This window comes from Homalodisca vitripennis, chromosome 2 (genome assembly GCF_021130785.1).
Source record: "Homalodisca vitripennis isolate AUS2020 chromosome 2, UT_GWSS_2.1, whole genome shotgun sequence".
Taxonomy (NCBI): Eukaryota; Metazoa; Arthropoda; class Insecta; order Hemiptera; family Cicadellidae; genus Homalodisca; species Homalodisca vitripennis.
Genome location: NC_060208.1, coordinates 77,952,796 through 77,967,018, shown reverse-complemented (window position 1 = coordinate 77,967,018; position 14,223 = coordinate 77,952,796). Strand labels below are relative to the sequence as shown.

Here is a 14,223-nt window from a genome sequence, read left to right as displayed (position 1 = left end):
CTCCTTGGAAAACTTCAATAATTCATATATTCGTGTCTTGAGAAATCAGGAGTTCAATATAAAAAAATCCAGTAGACTTGCTTCTTATATAGTTCTTGATTCTATTGAGGCGGGAAAACGATCTTTCTACAGAACAGTTTAGGAGTCCACATAAACACTACGTGCAATGCATGCATTTGGAGAAATTAATTAGAGCATTTCTTCCCTTTATTTCTTTTTAAAGAGTGCGGTAGTTTTTAGTAGTGTGTTTTTTATTTAAAATTTAAAAATTTAAGTTCAATTTCTATAATATGTGTTGAACTTCTGTTGATCCAAGGTGGCTGTTTTTCTTCTTTTTAAGTTTTGACTTGAGCATTTCAATATGATTTAAAGTGGACAATTTTTTCTGTAGTTTGTTTCTTTAATAACTGCAGATTAAACGGTTTAAAACTGTCCCTCGATTCTCTTAGGTTATCCAGACTAAGACTTTCAATTTCAGTCAAACATTTACAGTTTCATAGGTTCCATTTGGTCGAGGAGAAAGGATATTAGTTTCCACGGATTCATAATATTTTATTTTTCTCTTCTTTATTCTATTAGGCTCAGTCTGGTAATGACTAAGCTTATAAATGTTTCCACACAAACATTGATAGTACATATTACATAACATTGGTAACAAACTCCCCTCTACCGCCTCAAGGCTTATGTGGCGAACCGCGTAGCGCAGGCACAACTCACCTCAGCGCAGCGACACACTCAGGTCTCTAAGCTGCTGCAGCAGGGCACCCCTCCCTTCTTACTCGAGCCCGCACCGCCAAGGTCATCCCGAGCAGTGACAGTGTCTTCTCCAAGCGGAATCTTGGCCAGCCCTGCGGTCCAGGTGTTTATCCATTTCCTCTTAACAAAGCTACTATACGGCCCCCTTCGTTTATGTGTTGTTTTAAGTAGTTCTTAAATGTGTGTTTTGTTAAACTCCTACGTGAGTTCAAGGGATCCAGTGTACATACCTGTATAATATTTGCAAATGGGTTCGATTGTTTAGTTTCCTACTTAGGCTAGTTTCTTTAGAATTTCTATTCTCGACGTAGAGAAAATCAATGAGCCGATTCAGTGTACTTTGGAACTATCGTACGACGCAATCGCCGTCTCCCATTTTTAGAACTCATCCCATAGTTCGTCTGTCTACTTGTCCGAGGTGTCCTTCGACACTCGACCCGGCATTGTACCGTCGGAGTCGTTCTGAGCGTGATATGCTCCGGAAGCGATCACTCGCAAAGTTTTCGCCCTTTGTTCTCTCGTTTGCAGTATGATTCTTGTCTTGGAACTTGCCGCGTTATGAAGTAGCGGTCTCATTTTCTCTCTACCAAGGTGCGTGGGTATTGAACCTACCTTCATACAATTCGTTCGCTATAGCAGTCACGCATTGACTCTCTCGCCTCGTGATGAGCGGTATCCCAAAAATCTTGTCGTTTTCTCGTTGGCTGTAGTGTCGTCTTGGGTCCTGATGCCCTTCGTTAACTCGATTGCAGTAGTAGTGCCACTCTGAACTTTGTCTCGTGTGTTATATACACACGGATTCCCTCAAAACTTGTGTCCCACGCCGATGCCAGTGACTGTTGCAGTGAGAGGAGTCATAAGTGGCCCGATCTTCCATGACCTCGCTTCAACGCCCTGGAGGCACTTCTAACGTCCTGAAGTTAGAAGTACCGCCCCTGGATGAGTCAAGCATGAAGCTAGAACAACGTCGGTGAATTGGCATCATGCCATGAACTCTTCTCTTCAACCCTCAACAATAACCCTATCCTGTCTGTTTTTTAAATTTCACTTTCGTACATTTGTAGTACTGTTGCATAGTTGTTTTGCATCTTTACTCTAATTTGCAGTAACACTATAAAACATGGTCAAAGTGGACATTCCACGTCAAACCTCGATCAAGGTAACTTCCAAAGGATTTAGTGGAGTAAACTATACTATCCGTCAGTATTTTAACAGGACCATCCTCGAACTGTAACGAACGCAAAGAAACTCAAAACATTAGAATTTTAAGAATAGTTTTCAGACTGATGCTGTGAAAATGTTGCCCATTGTGGTTTAGTGCAACAGAGCAGTTTTATTTCAAAATTAATTTTAAAATTAATTACAGCAGACAGTTGTATCATCAGTGGTAGTGATGATTTATCTCGTTGATATAGAGTAGAATGAGAAAATCGGACTCAGAATGGATTTTTGAAGTATTCCACAACTCATTTTCATTCAACTGGAAACATGATTTTAAATTTCAACAACTTGGATTTTGTGACTTTGAAATTAACTAAATCTCAAGAGAGGCACACCTCGAATGCCATGGCATTCCAACTTATCAAGCAGCGTGGGATGGTCAACACAATCGAAGGCCTTTGATAAATTATATCGACAAGACTTACAATTAATTACGTCCATAATCGATTTGCCCTTTTTGAACCCGAATTGGTGTTGAGAACAGATTTTATTTGTTTAAAAGTGTCCGTGTTAAAAATCCTTCGAAGCTTTTGCTCAGAATTGGCAAACTGAGATTGGCCGATAATTGTTGATAACTACAAGATTGCATTTCGTGAAAATTAGAGATACTATTGAAATTAAGAAAAGTAAGGGAAATAACAGATCCCTCAATAAAACAATAAATTTAGCGATGTAGTGTATAACGCGTGACTAGTTCGCTAGGAACTGTTGAATCTAGTGAGCTCTTCCTCAACTACAGATGCAAGGACCAATTAGGTTACTGGAATTTGTCTTCTCGTGGAGTCTATTTGAGGTGCTGATGGACAAGGTCCTTCCTTGCTCACAAGCAACACATGTAAAAAGCCTGCCAAACTCATTAATCACCTTAGATCCACCATCCTGATTCTCAATTTTGATTTGTATCATTTTTAGACTTTATTGGTAATAATCCCCAAACGGTTTAGGGAATTGCTTTTGAGTCATCATATGCTTTCGCAGCTTGAATCAATTTCCAGAAATCTGTTCATAATTTCGAAAAAATAATTTTAAATTTTCATCGTGAGTTGTTCTGTAAACTTTGGAGAAAAGCTTGAGTTTCTCTCTCGAAACCAGAATCCCTTTCTTAATCCATTTATGATTTGGTTTTTTCTGGTAAATAGTACTCAAATTTGTTGTTTTTATAGTTTGTGTTGTACAGCAGAATATAAGTGCAAATTTAGCCAACTTTTAGACATTTCAAACTACTTTTCTTCTGATTAGAATGAATTTAGAAAATTCCACCTTTATTTTGAAAATGAAGTGATGAGGAGAGCCTTGTTTCTCTTGTTGGCTCCTGTTCCATCTTCTTCCATTAATTGCTTCTTCTTGGCCACAGCGGTTAGAAATCGCTGTATTTACCACAGATACTACGATATTAGGGAGATTTGAGGATATGTCAATAGCCGATTTTGTTGTTGCTATCATTCTAGTCGGAGTTTGAATACTTGCCTAGCGAATTCTTGCCAGGTACGTTAGTATGAATTCGAATTTTGAAAAAAAACTGTCATTTCCACTATGATACCTCAAAACAGCTATTTTGGCGCGTTTTTTTTTTTGTTTTTTCTCTTAAATAACAGAGACCAATCTTACACGCTTAAACTTTACCGTAATGCTTTAAGAGCTAAAAATTTAAGTTTGACTGGTGTATGAAGGACATGTGTTATTTACGCATATGGTTCCACTTAATGACTTGCTGAGTGATTAAAGTTATGCAATAAATCGCTTAATAAGTACGTGTTTTGCAGAAATAATAAACATAAAAACCCCAACTTACACTATTAACTCTAGAATAGTGATTGCAGTGTAATAATTAGAAAGGGTTTTTCATGTTCAATTATTAAATACACACATGTTATCTGCATGGATATTCAAAGAAAATTAATTTGCCAAACATTACATCCAATGAAACTCACTATTGGAGAAAGCTTTATTTTTATGTTTATTATACATTAACTGTCAACAAAAGAATCATTTTTCTATTGCTCCATCAATGGAGTTATAAGAGAAAAATGCTCACAAAATACCATCCATATGTTGTGTACCAACTATAAAATTGTCGAGATGTAGACAATATTTTTCATTATATGAAAATTAAGAATTCTTTTGGTAGTAGTTTCAAGACCTCATTAATTTAAGGAACGAAGGTAAGGACGAGCAAACTTTTAAAGAAGTCAAACTGTTTTTGTAATTAAAAATAGGAAAACATTTGTCATAAATTTCAAGAGAAAAATTGTATTGAAATTTTACCTAATGCTAGAATCATTATAATGTTACAGGATAAATGATCAGTCTTGAATTATTTACTTTAACTTACGAAGTTGGTACACTTGGAATGGGTTTACTTCATGTGCCAGGAACAGGGTTGCTAACAATTATACTCGTAATGTAAAACATTTTACTTAGGTGCCGAACCAAATTTTCATTCATAGTATTAGGCTGTCGAACACGGAAAAACTCTCGAGCTAGACCCCAAACTATTATGGTTTTGACTTACAAACACTATGAAGATTCTAGAAACAAAGATAATGTTTTGTGCTAAATCATGTGGGGTTATTGTAGAAGAACTGAAAAATAAAGTAACGCTTTAATGACGCTTGTTACGCGCTGCTTTGTTGCTCTGATAGTTGGGATTTCAGACATCACACACATTTCAAAGAATCCAAATCAAAAGGCAAGTAATTAGGGCACACGAATAATGTAATAAACGTTCTAAAAATGTATACCTACGCCCAATTATTTTATATATATATATATATATATATATATATATATATATATATATATATATATATATAAACTTTTGATGTGAGGTACTCATAAAATAGCGTCCCACTAATTATTAATTAAAAGGGTACCATGTGATATTTTTTAACCAAGATACGAGTATACCTAGTGTTCTATATAGATTACATACAATGTTCTGTCAAAAGACCATTTCCTGTCAGTTCCCGGTTTGATCACAGGTTGCAGCACTATACACTTGTAAAAGGGAATCCGGGGAGAACGAAAGAATAGTTTTTGTTGTAGAGCTCAAATAAAAAATCAGACAATCTTTATAAACAATAAAATATGCACACTTGCGTCATATTTCTACAAGTAATAAAACATACGTTACGACAGTTACAATGGCTAGAACCTTACTACCTAAATAGACAAAAATGGTTTATTACTAGAACAAAAAAGTCAGTCACGCAACCAACGGAGTGATAAACTTGATTAAAACGTTATTTTTATTTGTTTGTGGATGGCTCTTTTCAACAGTTAGTTGAAAACTCCAGTTCACTGCTAAGTAATAAACTCCCGCACACTGTAATAGCACTTCTGCAGCAATAACTCTTAAGGAATCTCTGAAATGTTTACAAACTACCTTCGTTTTTAGGTTATCTAGCAGGAAACTGAACAACCGTATTCCATACAGCACACGTGCCACTGAAAGAAATTTGTATTATGGAAAAGAGTGTGGTATCAATCTATCAACTTTATCAATGTTGTTGGTGCAGATATGGCAAGAGTGCAGATTTCTGTATCTCTGAAAAAGAATTTAGGACAAGTAAAAAGAGGGAAAATGTTTAATCTCGTTTTTTCTAAACAGTAGTTTCTTAAAACAACTTTCAATGTTTTGTTTTTGTAACTTTAATGTGAAGTCATCTTCAGAGCTCACATATCCCCACATTTTACCTGCGTAGTTTGAATGAGGATAAATCAAACCATAGTAGACCGCTAGAAGAACGTTTGTATCAAAAATGTAAAAAAGATTTAAAAAAAGTTCTGCACACAGAATCCATACGTAAGGTACACGAGATGTTTTTTATTTCAAACCCAAAAAAATCATACATTGACATATGGATTTACTAAAGTATCGCTATCAATTGGAGATAAGAGATTTTTATTTGCTATCTAAAATTTCACCGTAAGAAGGTTTCTTGATTTACAACCAAACGAATCCTGCTAAACTACTGGAAGAGGCTATCTTTTTTCGGGATTTAGCTTCTAGTTCTTTGCGATTTTTTGGAGAAATCAAAAGGGAAGCATTATCTGCAATCAGACAAACAAGCACCACTGTCGATAATTGTTGAAGGCAATTCGTTAATGTATAAAATAAATAAAACGGGACCGAAATATTTAATTTTAGCTTTAGTTCATTTTTTTAATGATTACCTCAAACATAGCAGAATATCCCGTCACGAGATGGAACAGCAAGTATACTAAAATTACACTACGATTAGAGTCTCTAAAAGTTTTTGTTAGCTAATAAGACATGCGTATAATTCACGAGGTTCAATTACTCCTCAACAAATTTCTAACTTTGAGGTTATGTTTTAACTACTGTTGTCCTATATGTAGGAAAGTAATCACACGAGTATAGTTTTCGCATAAACCTTTGTTTCAGAGTATTGTTTTCTAATTACTGTTTATTCACTCTTCTGTATATAAAATTTCTTTCATACAGTTTTTTTTTTATTTTCATTATAATCTAAATATTAAGTTTTTTAAGATCCAAGATCACTTTATAAAATTGAATTTTTCATGCGAGTGTCCTCAAGTTTGTTTATGAAAGCATAAACACTGCAGCTTAGACTGACTTTTACACAAACTAAAATATATTTTACATCGATTACATGTTTTGAAATGTTGTCTCAGGTAGAGAAAGAAAATATAACCTTTCGATTTGACGGGGGAAATATTGACTTCCTTCAAACTCCCATCAATGCGAATGAAGATATCACCGACGAAGATTCTGAACAATACAATGATTTAAATTTGAATAATCTACCAGGTTACCAGCTCTCTGAGGAAGCTGCAATGCCACAGCTGGAGTCAGATCATGACAGTTTTGATTGAAGCTTTCTTAATGTAGGTTTTAGTTCAGATGAATACTCTAAAAAAGTTACAAATTACTATTCAACCGACCCAGCTGTGTAATATTTATAACACTGTAATATAATTTTAACTCTAATATTAATTTGTATACCCTCATGTTAACATGTACTTTTTATACAACTCCAATGAGCTACTCTAACTGGCTACTCACAGGCAACTTGTTGCAGGGATCACATGATTTTTTTACTGCCTCTGATTGATCGAAGATCACGGTACTGTAGATGAGTCACGAAATGACCCTGGTAACCTTACATACCTTCAAATTGAAGGTGGTAATCATCTCTCTTGGGACTCTTAACTATAATCGTGTGTTCTAATGTTGCAGATGTAATTAATGATGTAAGCGCCTGCAAAATTAAATAATACCGCTACACTACACAGCTACACCATGTACTTAGCCAGAGGGTCGTCTCGTGACTAGTCTACAGTATATTTCGAGCAGTCAATTGCCCCGACCCCTCTAGGTCTGTATTGTAATGGGTATATCGCATATCCCAGCTCAAGCCACGGATATAGTCACACTGAGTTTTGTAATAGATAGTCCGATCTCTTTAACAAGGTATGGATTTTGTCTCCCTCTCTCTCGCCGCGGTTCATGCTAGCTCACAATTTTATCGTGCCGCAAAAACCTTTTTTTATAGCATTTACTAGTTTGGTATAAAACTCGTTTATTCTCGTTGTGATATAGGAGTGTGGATATGAGGATAGTGTGATAGTTGTGATCCTCGTTCAATCCCTCCTTTTTATATTTTATCACGTTTACCTTGTCGTACTGGTTGGTAACAGTATTCTAAAGATCAACTTGAGGCAGTTCTATGGACCAAATCAATGCTGTCCTGTGCTGTTTCTTGTGAGAGTGAACACCTCGTTAGCGCAATGTACACAGCATTCCTCTTATTTTGACTTTCCACTGACCTAATTTCATATTCCCCAATCCAGCCTTATTAGTTTAATATTCGATTGTGTTAATTACCGCGTATTCACTCCTTACGAGTATATTTTTTATCTTATATTTCTAATCTATTTTTTGTATTCTTTTGGTTCCCTACGGAGCAAATAGCACACATAGCAATCACCAGTGCCTAGTTCTTCAGCAAAGTTTTCCAAGGGCAGTGGTAATTGTGTAGGAGGATCTCCTCTAAAACTGAATTTTTAAAAGTTCTCATAACCAACAATGTCAGGACAGCATGTAATTATGAAATGAGTTATCTGAAAATCAATTATACATATTGGGTCTCAAAGCTGACTGTACGAAACGAGTTGATACCGAGGGAAATATTTATTTTTGTATTTTGAAGAAGAGAATTTTATTGATAAAATAGGTAGATTTGCAGATTTACACAAATAGGTGATGTTACGTATCATGAAATGCTGTTTCATTCTTATAATTCTACTAAGCGGTTATGTTCCTTTTCACGCAGAGCAATGTTTAGGAAACAGCAAACTGATTCCTGCAATGAGTTAGTTTGTAGAGCTTTATCAAGAGATAGGATTGTGTTCGTAATGGCAAACACGTTTGCGTTTGTGGGATTCGACTTTATAAAAATGACAAATATATAAATGTAAGTATTAAAAACATGCGATTTGTGAAATTTGCAAAATTTTTCCCGTAAGAAGAGAACCACTCTGCCATTCTGTGGATGAATCGATGATTCCGTACCTCGGCCGGACAGTTTAAAACAATTTATAATAGGAAAACCTATAAGATATTGGTATAAGAAGACTTTTTCCCCTCCCTTCGCCAATACCTGTATAGTGTAGGAGTACGCTACACCGCCAGTCGCGTACCAGGCTTCGCTGAGGTTTTATGTAAGATTTAAAACCTATAGCTCATTTCCCTCTCGTCTGGGGAAATAGGCAGACAGACTATCACACAGAAAACAAAGTTTTACATCTCCCCGGCAAACAAAAGATACATTTTGCTAGCATGCTGACTGACAGGCTTCAATTAAGCTCAACCAAATTCGATGGTTTTGAACATGCACCATCATAGAACTCATTCCTGCCTATATATAAGTTAAGTTTTAACCAAAATAAGATGAGTCTACACTTGAAATATTTCTCGAGTTATCTTGTCAGGTGATACTTTACATTTTTGTTCATTAAGTTAGGTTTCATAGCAGTGAAAGTTTCAAATAATAAAGGTTTCGTAAACCTAAGGAAGGTACTAAATCGCAAGAGCGCACTGAGATCAAATCTTGTCACCAACTTTTATCATTGAATTTACACTGTATTAATTTTCATTTTAAACTGTGAATACAAATATCACATGTTGAGATCTCATATTACTGTTCTCAGTTAGTTTACACATTTATTTATACGGCATTTTCTCGTGGTTACCCATAAATTACTGTCAAAATATTCGTTTACGTTCAACCAAATTCCACGGAGTGCCATTCTTTATCATCGAACTCTGTTCCTAAATGAAAGCGAAGTTTCATGCAAAATTTAAGTCTTTAGGCCAGTTTGATATACAGACGGTCAGATATATAGACAGACAGACATAAATTATTTTTCCAGCCCCTCCAGTAGATAGGCTTTGCTAACGAATAACCAAAAAAATACCGATAGAGTTATTTTCCTGGTCATTTGAAGTAATACATAATTTTTATAAAAATAATCTTAGATTTAAGCACATCGCAATGTACAAAAATAATTGAAATAACAGTAAATATACACACACTAACACATTATTACTTACAACATCAAAGGCAGGCCATATCAGATACACCTATGCAAAGCGTCATAAATTAAATGCACTGTTAATGAATAAATCATAAAGAATTGAAGCCAAAATACCTTGAGCGATGCAGTACATGAACTGCCTGGGCACCTTGAGACCTGCGGCCAAGCATGCGGCGAAGGAAGCCGAGAAGTTGATGGCCATTGTCTCCTCATCACCGCCGACACCTGGATACAACAGCTGATCAGTGGGTGTATGGTGCATCTTTAATATCAGTTCGGGCAATGCCTCTTAATGTCTGTGGTGACCAGTGGGATGAAGCAGTGCTTCAGTAAACAAAACAACGTGAGGTCAGATATTAATTTATAGATGGACATGGTAAATAAATACATAACTGTAATCACTTATAGATTAATAACACGTAATTCACTGACGATATGATAGTAGATATGTGATACTGTTCATGAACACTTCTTCTAGTGAAGCAGCATCGGTTGGGAGTTGTGTGTGCATAATACCCTTGTCGCTGTGGTCCCGGCGGAGAAAATCACGTCGAGAAATGCAAGGATGTAATGTTCTAGCTAACGTCTGTTGACTGCCGAACACGGCCGAACGTAATCGAATCTACCCGATCTTCATTAACCCCCTCGCGTCTACTCTACTTTCAGCACATAATTATACATAGTTTCGTAAATAAATAATATTGAATGAATTTGATATTTTCTAAAAATCAGTTATTTGTGATAACATATTCTGTTAAAGTGTAAAAATCGCAAATACAGTACATTATTTGTGAACATGTTTCTTTATATTGCAGGAGAACACTTTTTATCTGTTCAGTATTGGTCTTCATTATTTTGTCCACAAAAAGGAATAATACAGTACTTACATGATATTTTTATGGACAAAAATAAGGCACGGCAAAATTTCTTACGTAAAGCCCTTTTTTAATCTTAAGGAGTAACTCATCCTAAAAGGGAAAATTATCAATTCAAAACTGAAATAAAAAGAAATGTATAACTCGATTCCTAGGAAATAATTTTGTCAAAAATCCCGATATCTGAAATCATGTAACCACTCTTTAAATAGTGTGGGGGATATACCTCAATAACCAGACTCCCCGGGACCCTTCATTTTTATTGACAATTAAGCCAATTAATGATTATATTACAAAAAGTAATGTGGCTGCTTTGTTTTACCCACCGCACGCTACTGCTGAAGATAAATTCAGTGGTTAAAAAAATAACCGTCAATTTCTTAAATAGTTGGGAAAAAATTTTTCACAATTTGGCTAATGTTATGGACGATTTTAAAAACAACTCCCATTCCTTCGGAGAAAATTAAAAAGTTGTTTGGATAAGGGTACAAACACACTGACAGTGACAGGACGCGGTATACTTGTCATGACACGACATAGTCTCGCGTCGGTTCGCATCTCAACACTATCAAATGTAATTCACAAATCACCACGTTTTTCCAATGTTCACAGTATTTGATCATTCACGTCGCGTCGCTGTCTGTGTATTTGTACTGTCATTATCGATGTTTCGGAAAATAATTTTCGGTGATTCACATAATAACATCAGTGGTTTTGAAATAACCCTAGTTGAACGCTGGAAAGAACCATTTTCACACGAGTTTTGAACGGTATTTTTCACAATACTACATCATAAAGTTATTACTATGACTATTTATGTAACATAATTTATTTTAAAACAAATTAAATCTATAACATATTTTTTTTTAAACCAAGATTTAAACCAGCTGTTACATTTAATAACATAACGGAACTAACAGCTGATTTTTCGCCACTAGGGAGAATATCACTAATTTTATCATTGTATTGTCATGAGTATAGTTTTTAAAACATTCCAGACGTCTATGTAATTATTACGTACTGCCTTAAACAAGACAACTAACAGAAATGTTTATTGGTTCCAACCAAACGTAGTATAATGGGTTCACTTACCCAATATTTTCAATAAAATACTTCATTACATCTTATTACAAGTAAGATGCAAAATCAAAATGGTAGGCATTAACTTGTTCAGTTACGAGTTAACAGCTTTTTCCTATATAATTTACGACCACTTAAGTGTTAAAAATCAATCAAGTGTTAAGAACTGTTATCAAAAAATGACAATAATATTAATCAATGTTTGAAGAGCATATGAAGGCATCCATGTAATAAAGCAGTTTAGAAACAAATGTGAGAGTTTTAAGAATAGTTAACAACTTTATATCAATCTCGTTTGAACCATTTACGTTCATGAAATGACTAATTTTACAAATGTTGTTCCAAAGTGGTGAGGGTTCTGATTTAATAAAAAGGCAACACAAATAATTATTTTCGTAACTATTGTTGGAAAAAAAGTGTTATGGCAAAAAACTAGTAAAATTTGGACATTATTGCACTTAAAGCACACCTAAAAATGTACAATTATTTTTTTAATATGATATGTAAACAAAGTTAAAAAAAATTCAAACGTAGTAAAAGTTAAAATAAAAATGTATCTTTCATGACTAGAGGCAAAAGTTATTGTTTTTGGCGCATAACCGTGTTTTGAGGGAAGTGAAGCCTCGCGTGTAAACGTAATTAAGCCCCCACATACACTTTGTCCCGTGTCAGGAACAACGGGTTTCATCATACTGAAAACAAAATTAAAACTCATGCTTTTATTTAAATTAAAAAATAACTTGACAGCCATGCTGTCAATGTTGCTTATAAAACAGGTGTTATTTACTTGTAAAGAATAATAAAGAAGGTAACGCACTGAAAAACTGAATTGCGCGCCAGCTGATTTTATAGATCCCTATTTAAGGTAAAGAATAACAATCACTCCGTGGGCCAACTTACATACAGTAAAAATTAATAATGAAGGCTTTCCAGCAAATTAACATAATAGTATGAAAAATGTAATGCATTTTGCTGTATGTGGTTATTTAAAATTATTATCGGACTTTAATGAATGGTATGCAAATAAATCTACAGATTTAAATATGTAAAAATAATCAAAACACACCATATTAAAGGTAGTGTCTAACCCCCTTCTACCGTTTTGTAATTCATTTACCATACAATAATTTATTATAAGAATTTAAAAATATAGAAATTTTAAGAACTTAAATAAATTTGGTATTAAGGAACTGACTGACTTACGCCATCTTGGTTTTTATCCCCAAAAAACAGTGTTAAAGTTTTGAAACCTTTAACGTCTTATTTTTGGTTTTAGAGTCATGGGACATCTCATTTAAATTAAACGTTGAATGATACGCAACCAAAAGGCTTTTACGTTTTAAATATTTTTATCGGTAATTAAAATAAAAAACCAAACTTTTTAGAACTTTATCGTTTAAACATTTTAAAAGTATACACTGAAAAAGTAATACTAAATAGCGTTTAGATTGTATTAGTCATGTATTTAGAATCCCGTAATTCTACGATCAAAAAAGGAATGGGAGTTGGAAAATGTTTGGGGTTTAACATTGTCTTATGGGTAAAACTAAAGGTCGTTTCACAAAAGCCGGTTTTGTTATTTTAACGGTACATTTTTTTGTAAAAAAACTGCATTTAAAAATTATTGCTATATTTAAAAACTATATTTCTACCGCTGTACAAAATATTTTAACAGCATTATGACTGTATGGATGTATTGCAGCCATCTTGATTTTAGCTGCATGAGAACAAAGATAAACCCCAAACACATTTGCGTCATTTGTGGTAGCAGGGTTATGGGAGAGTTCAAATTTTAATCATTTATTAAAAATGCCTCTGAACGATTTTTAGTTTTAAACATTTGTTATTAGATATTTAATAAAATTCTAACTTATTTGTACTCTCGATTAAATGCACAGAAAAAATTACACACTTTCGTATAGCATACGTATTCGTACATGAAGTTTAACATGGCTCTTATGGGGTAATTAAATTCAAGATCACCACAACTTCAATTCTTACTAATGCCGGCTCTCGGGTAGTTTCTTTTTTTAGAATAAAACATTGAGGTAGGCAATCCACATGCAGCACCCTTATTGCATTCTGAACTTGAAGGAGCTGCCGCGAAGTGCATCAAGTGCACTGGAGAACGAACACTGAACAGCCCACCCGTTTCAAAGTTTACGATGCCTTTTCGAAAGTGTTTAATTTTTTGTATCTATTATAAAACGTACTTTTTAGATGTACAGTTAGTTTTATATATTCTTTGCCTCAGTCTTAGTAAGATGTAACTGTTATTCATACCCGTTTGTATGCCTGTGAAATGGAACGTACTAGTTTCTAAAACATAACGGTTTTAGACGTACCTCTATGATTAATCTCTTTTATTCTGTAATTCTGTGTGTAAAGTGAGAGTTTGAAGATGGAAGGACTCTAATATTTTAAATATGAAATAAAAACCAAAAACTAAAAATTTAAAATAGCCGTTGTAAAGCAAAAGAACTTTAAGCGTTGGGAGTTTTATTAACAATGTTATATATTTCCTTATTTAATACGTATGAAATGCATTTTCATTCTACGTAGGTTTTTTTAATTTCCATAATTTTGGGTCATTCGAGAATTTTTGTTCTAATAAGTCCTTAATTTTTTGGGAATGAGGTTTCCTTTTATTCGCATTTTAATAATTTTGTTAGATAAAATAATAGGTATGTTAGTAAAGTTTTTCTTA

At 34.2% G+C, this 14,223-nt stretch overlaps 1 protein-coding gene across 2 annotated transcripts in view; it reads right to left on the bottom strand.

Moving 5' to 3' along the window:
- The window catches only part of LOC124354213 (zinc finger protein 502-like), a 69,599-nt gene that overhangs the window by 37,488 nt on the left and 17,888 nt on the right, over positions 1–14,223 (bottom strand). For both annotated transcript variants that reach the window (XM_046804501.1, XM_046804503.1), the window contains exon 2: positions 9,676–9,786. In XM_046804501.1, coding sequence (XP_046660457.1) covers positions 9,676–9,763 — 88 coding nt within the window. In that variant the 5' untranslated portion in view covers positions 9,764–9,786. The remainder of the gene's footprint in view (positions 1–9,675; positions 9,787–14,223) is intronic.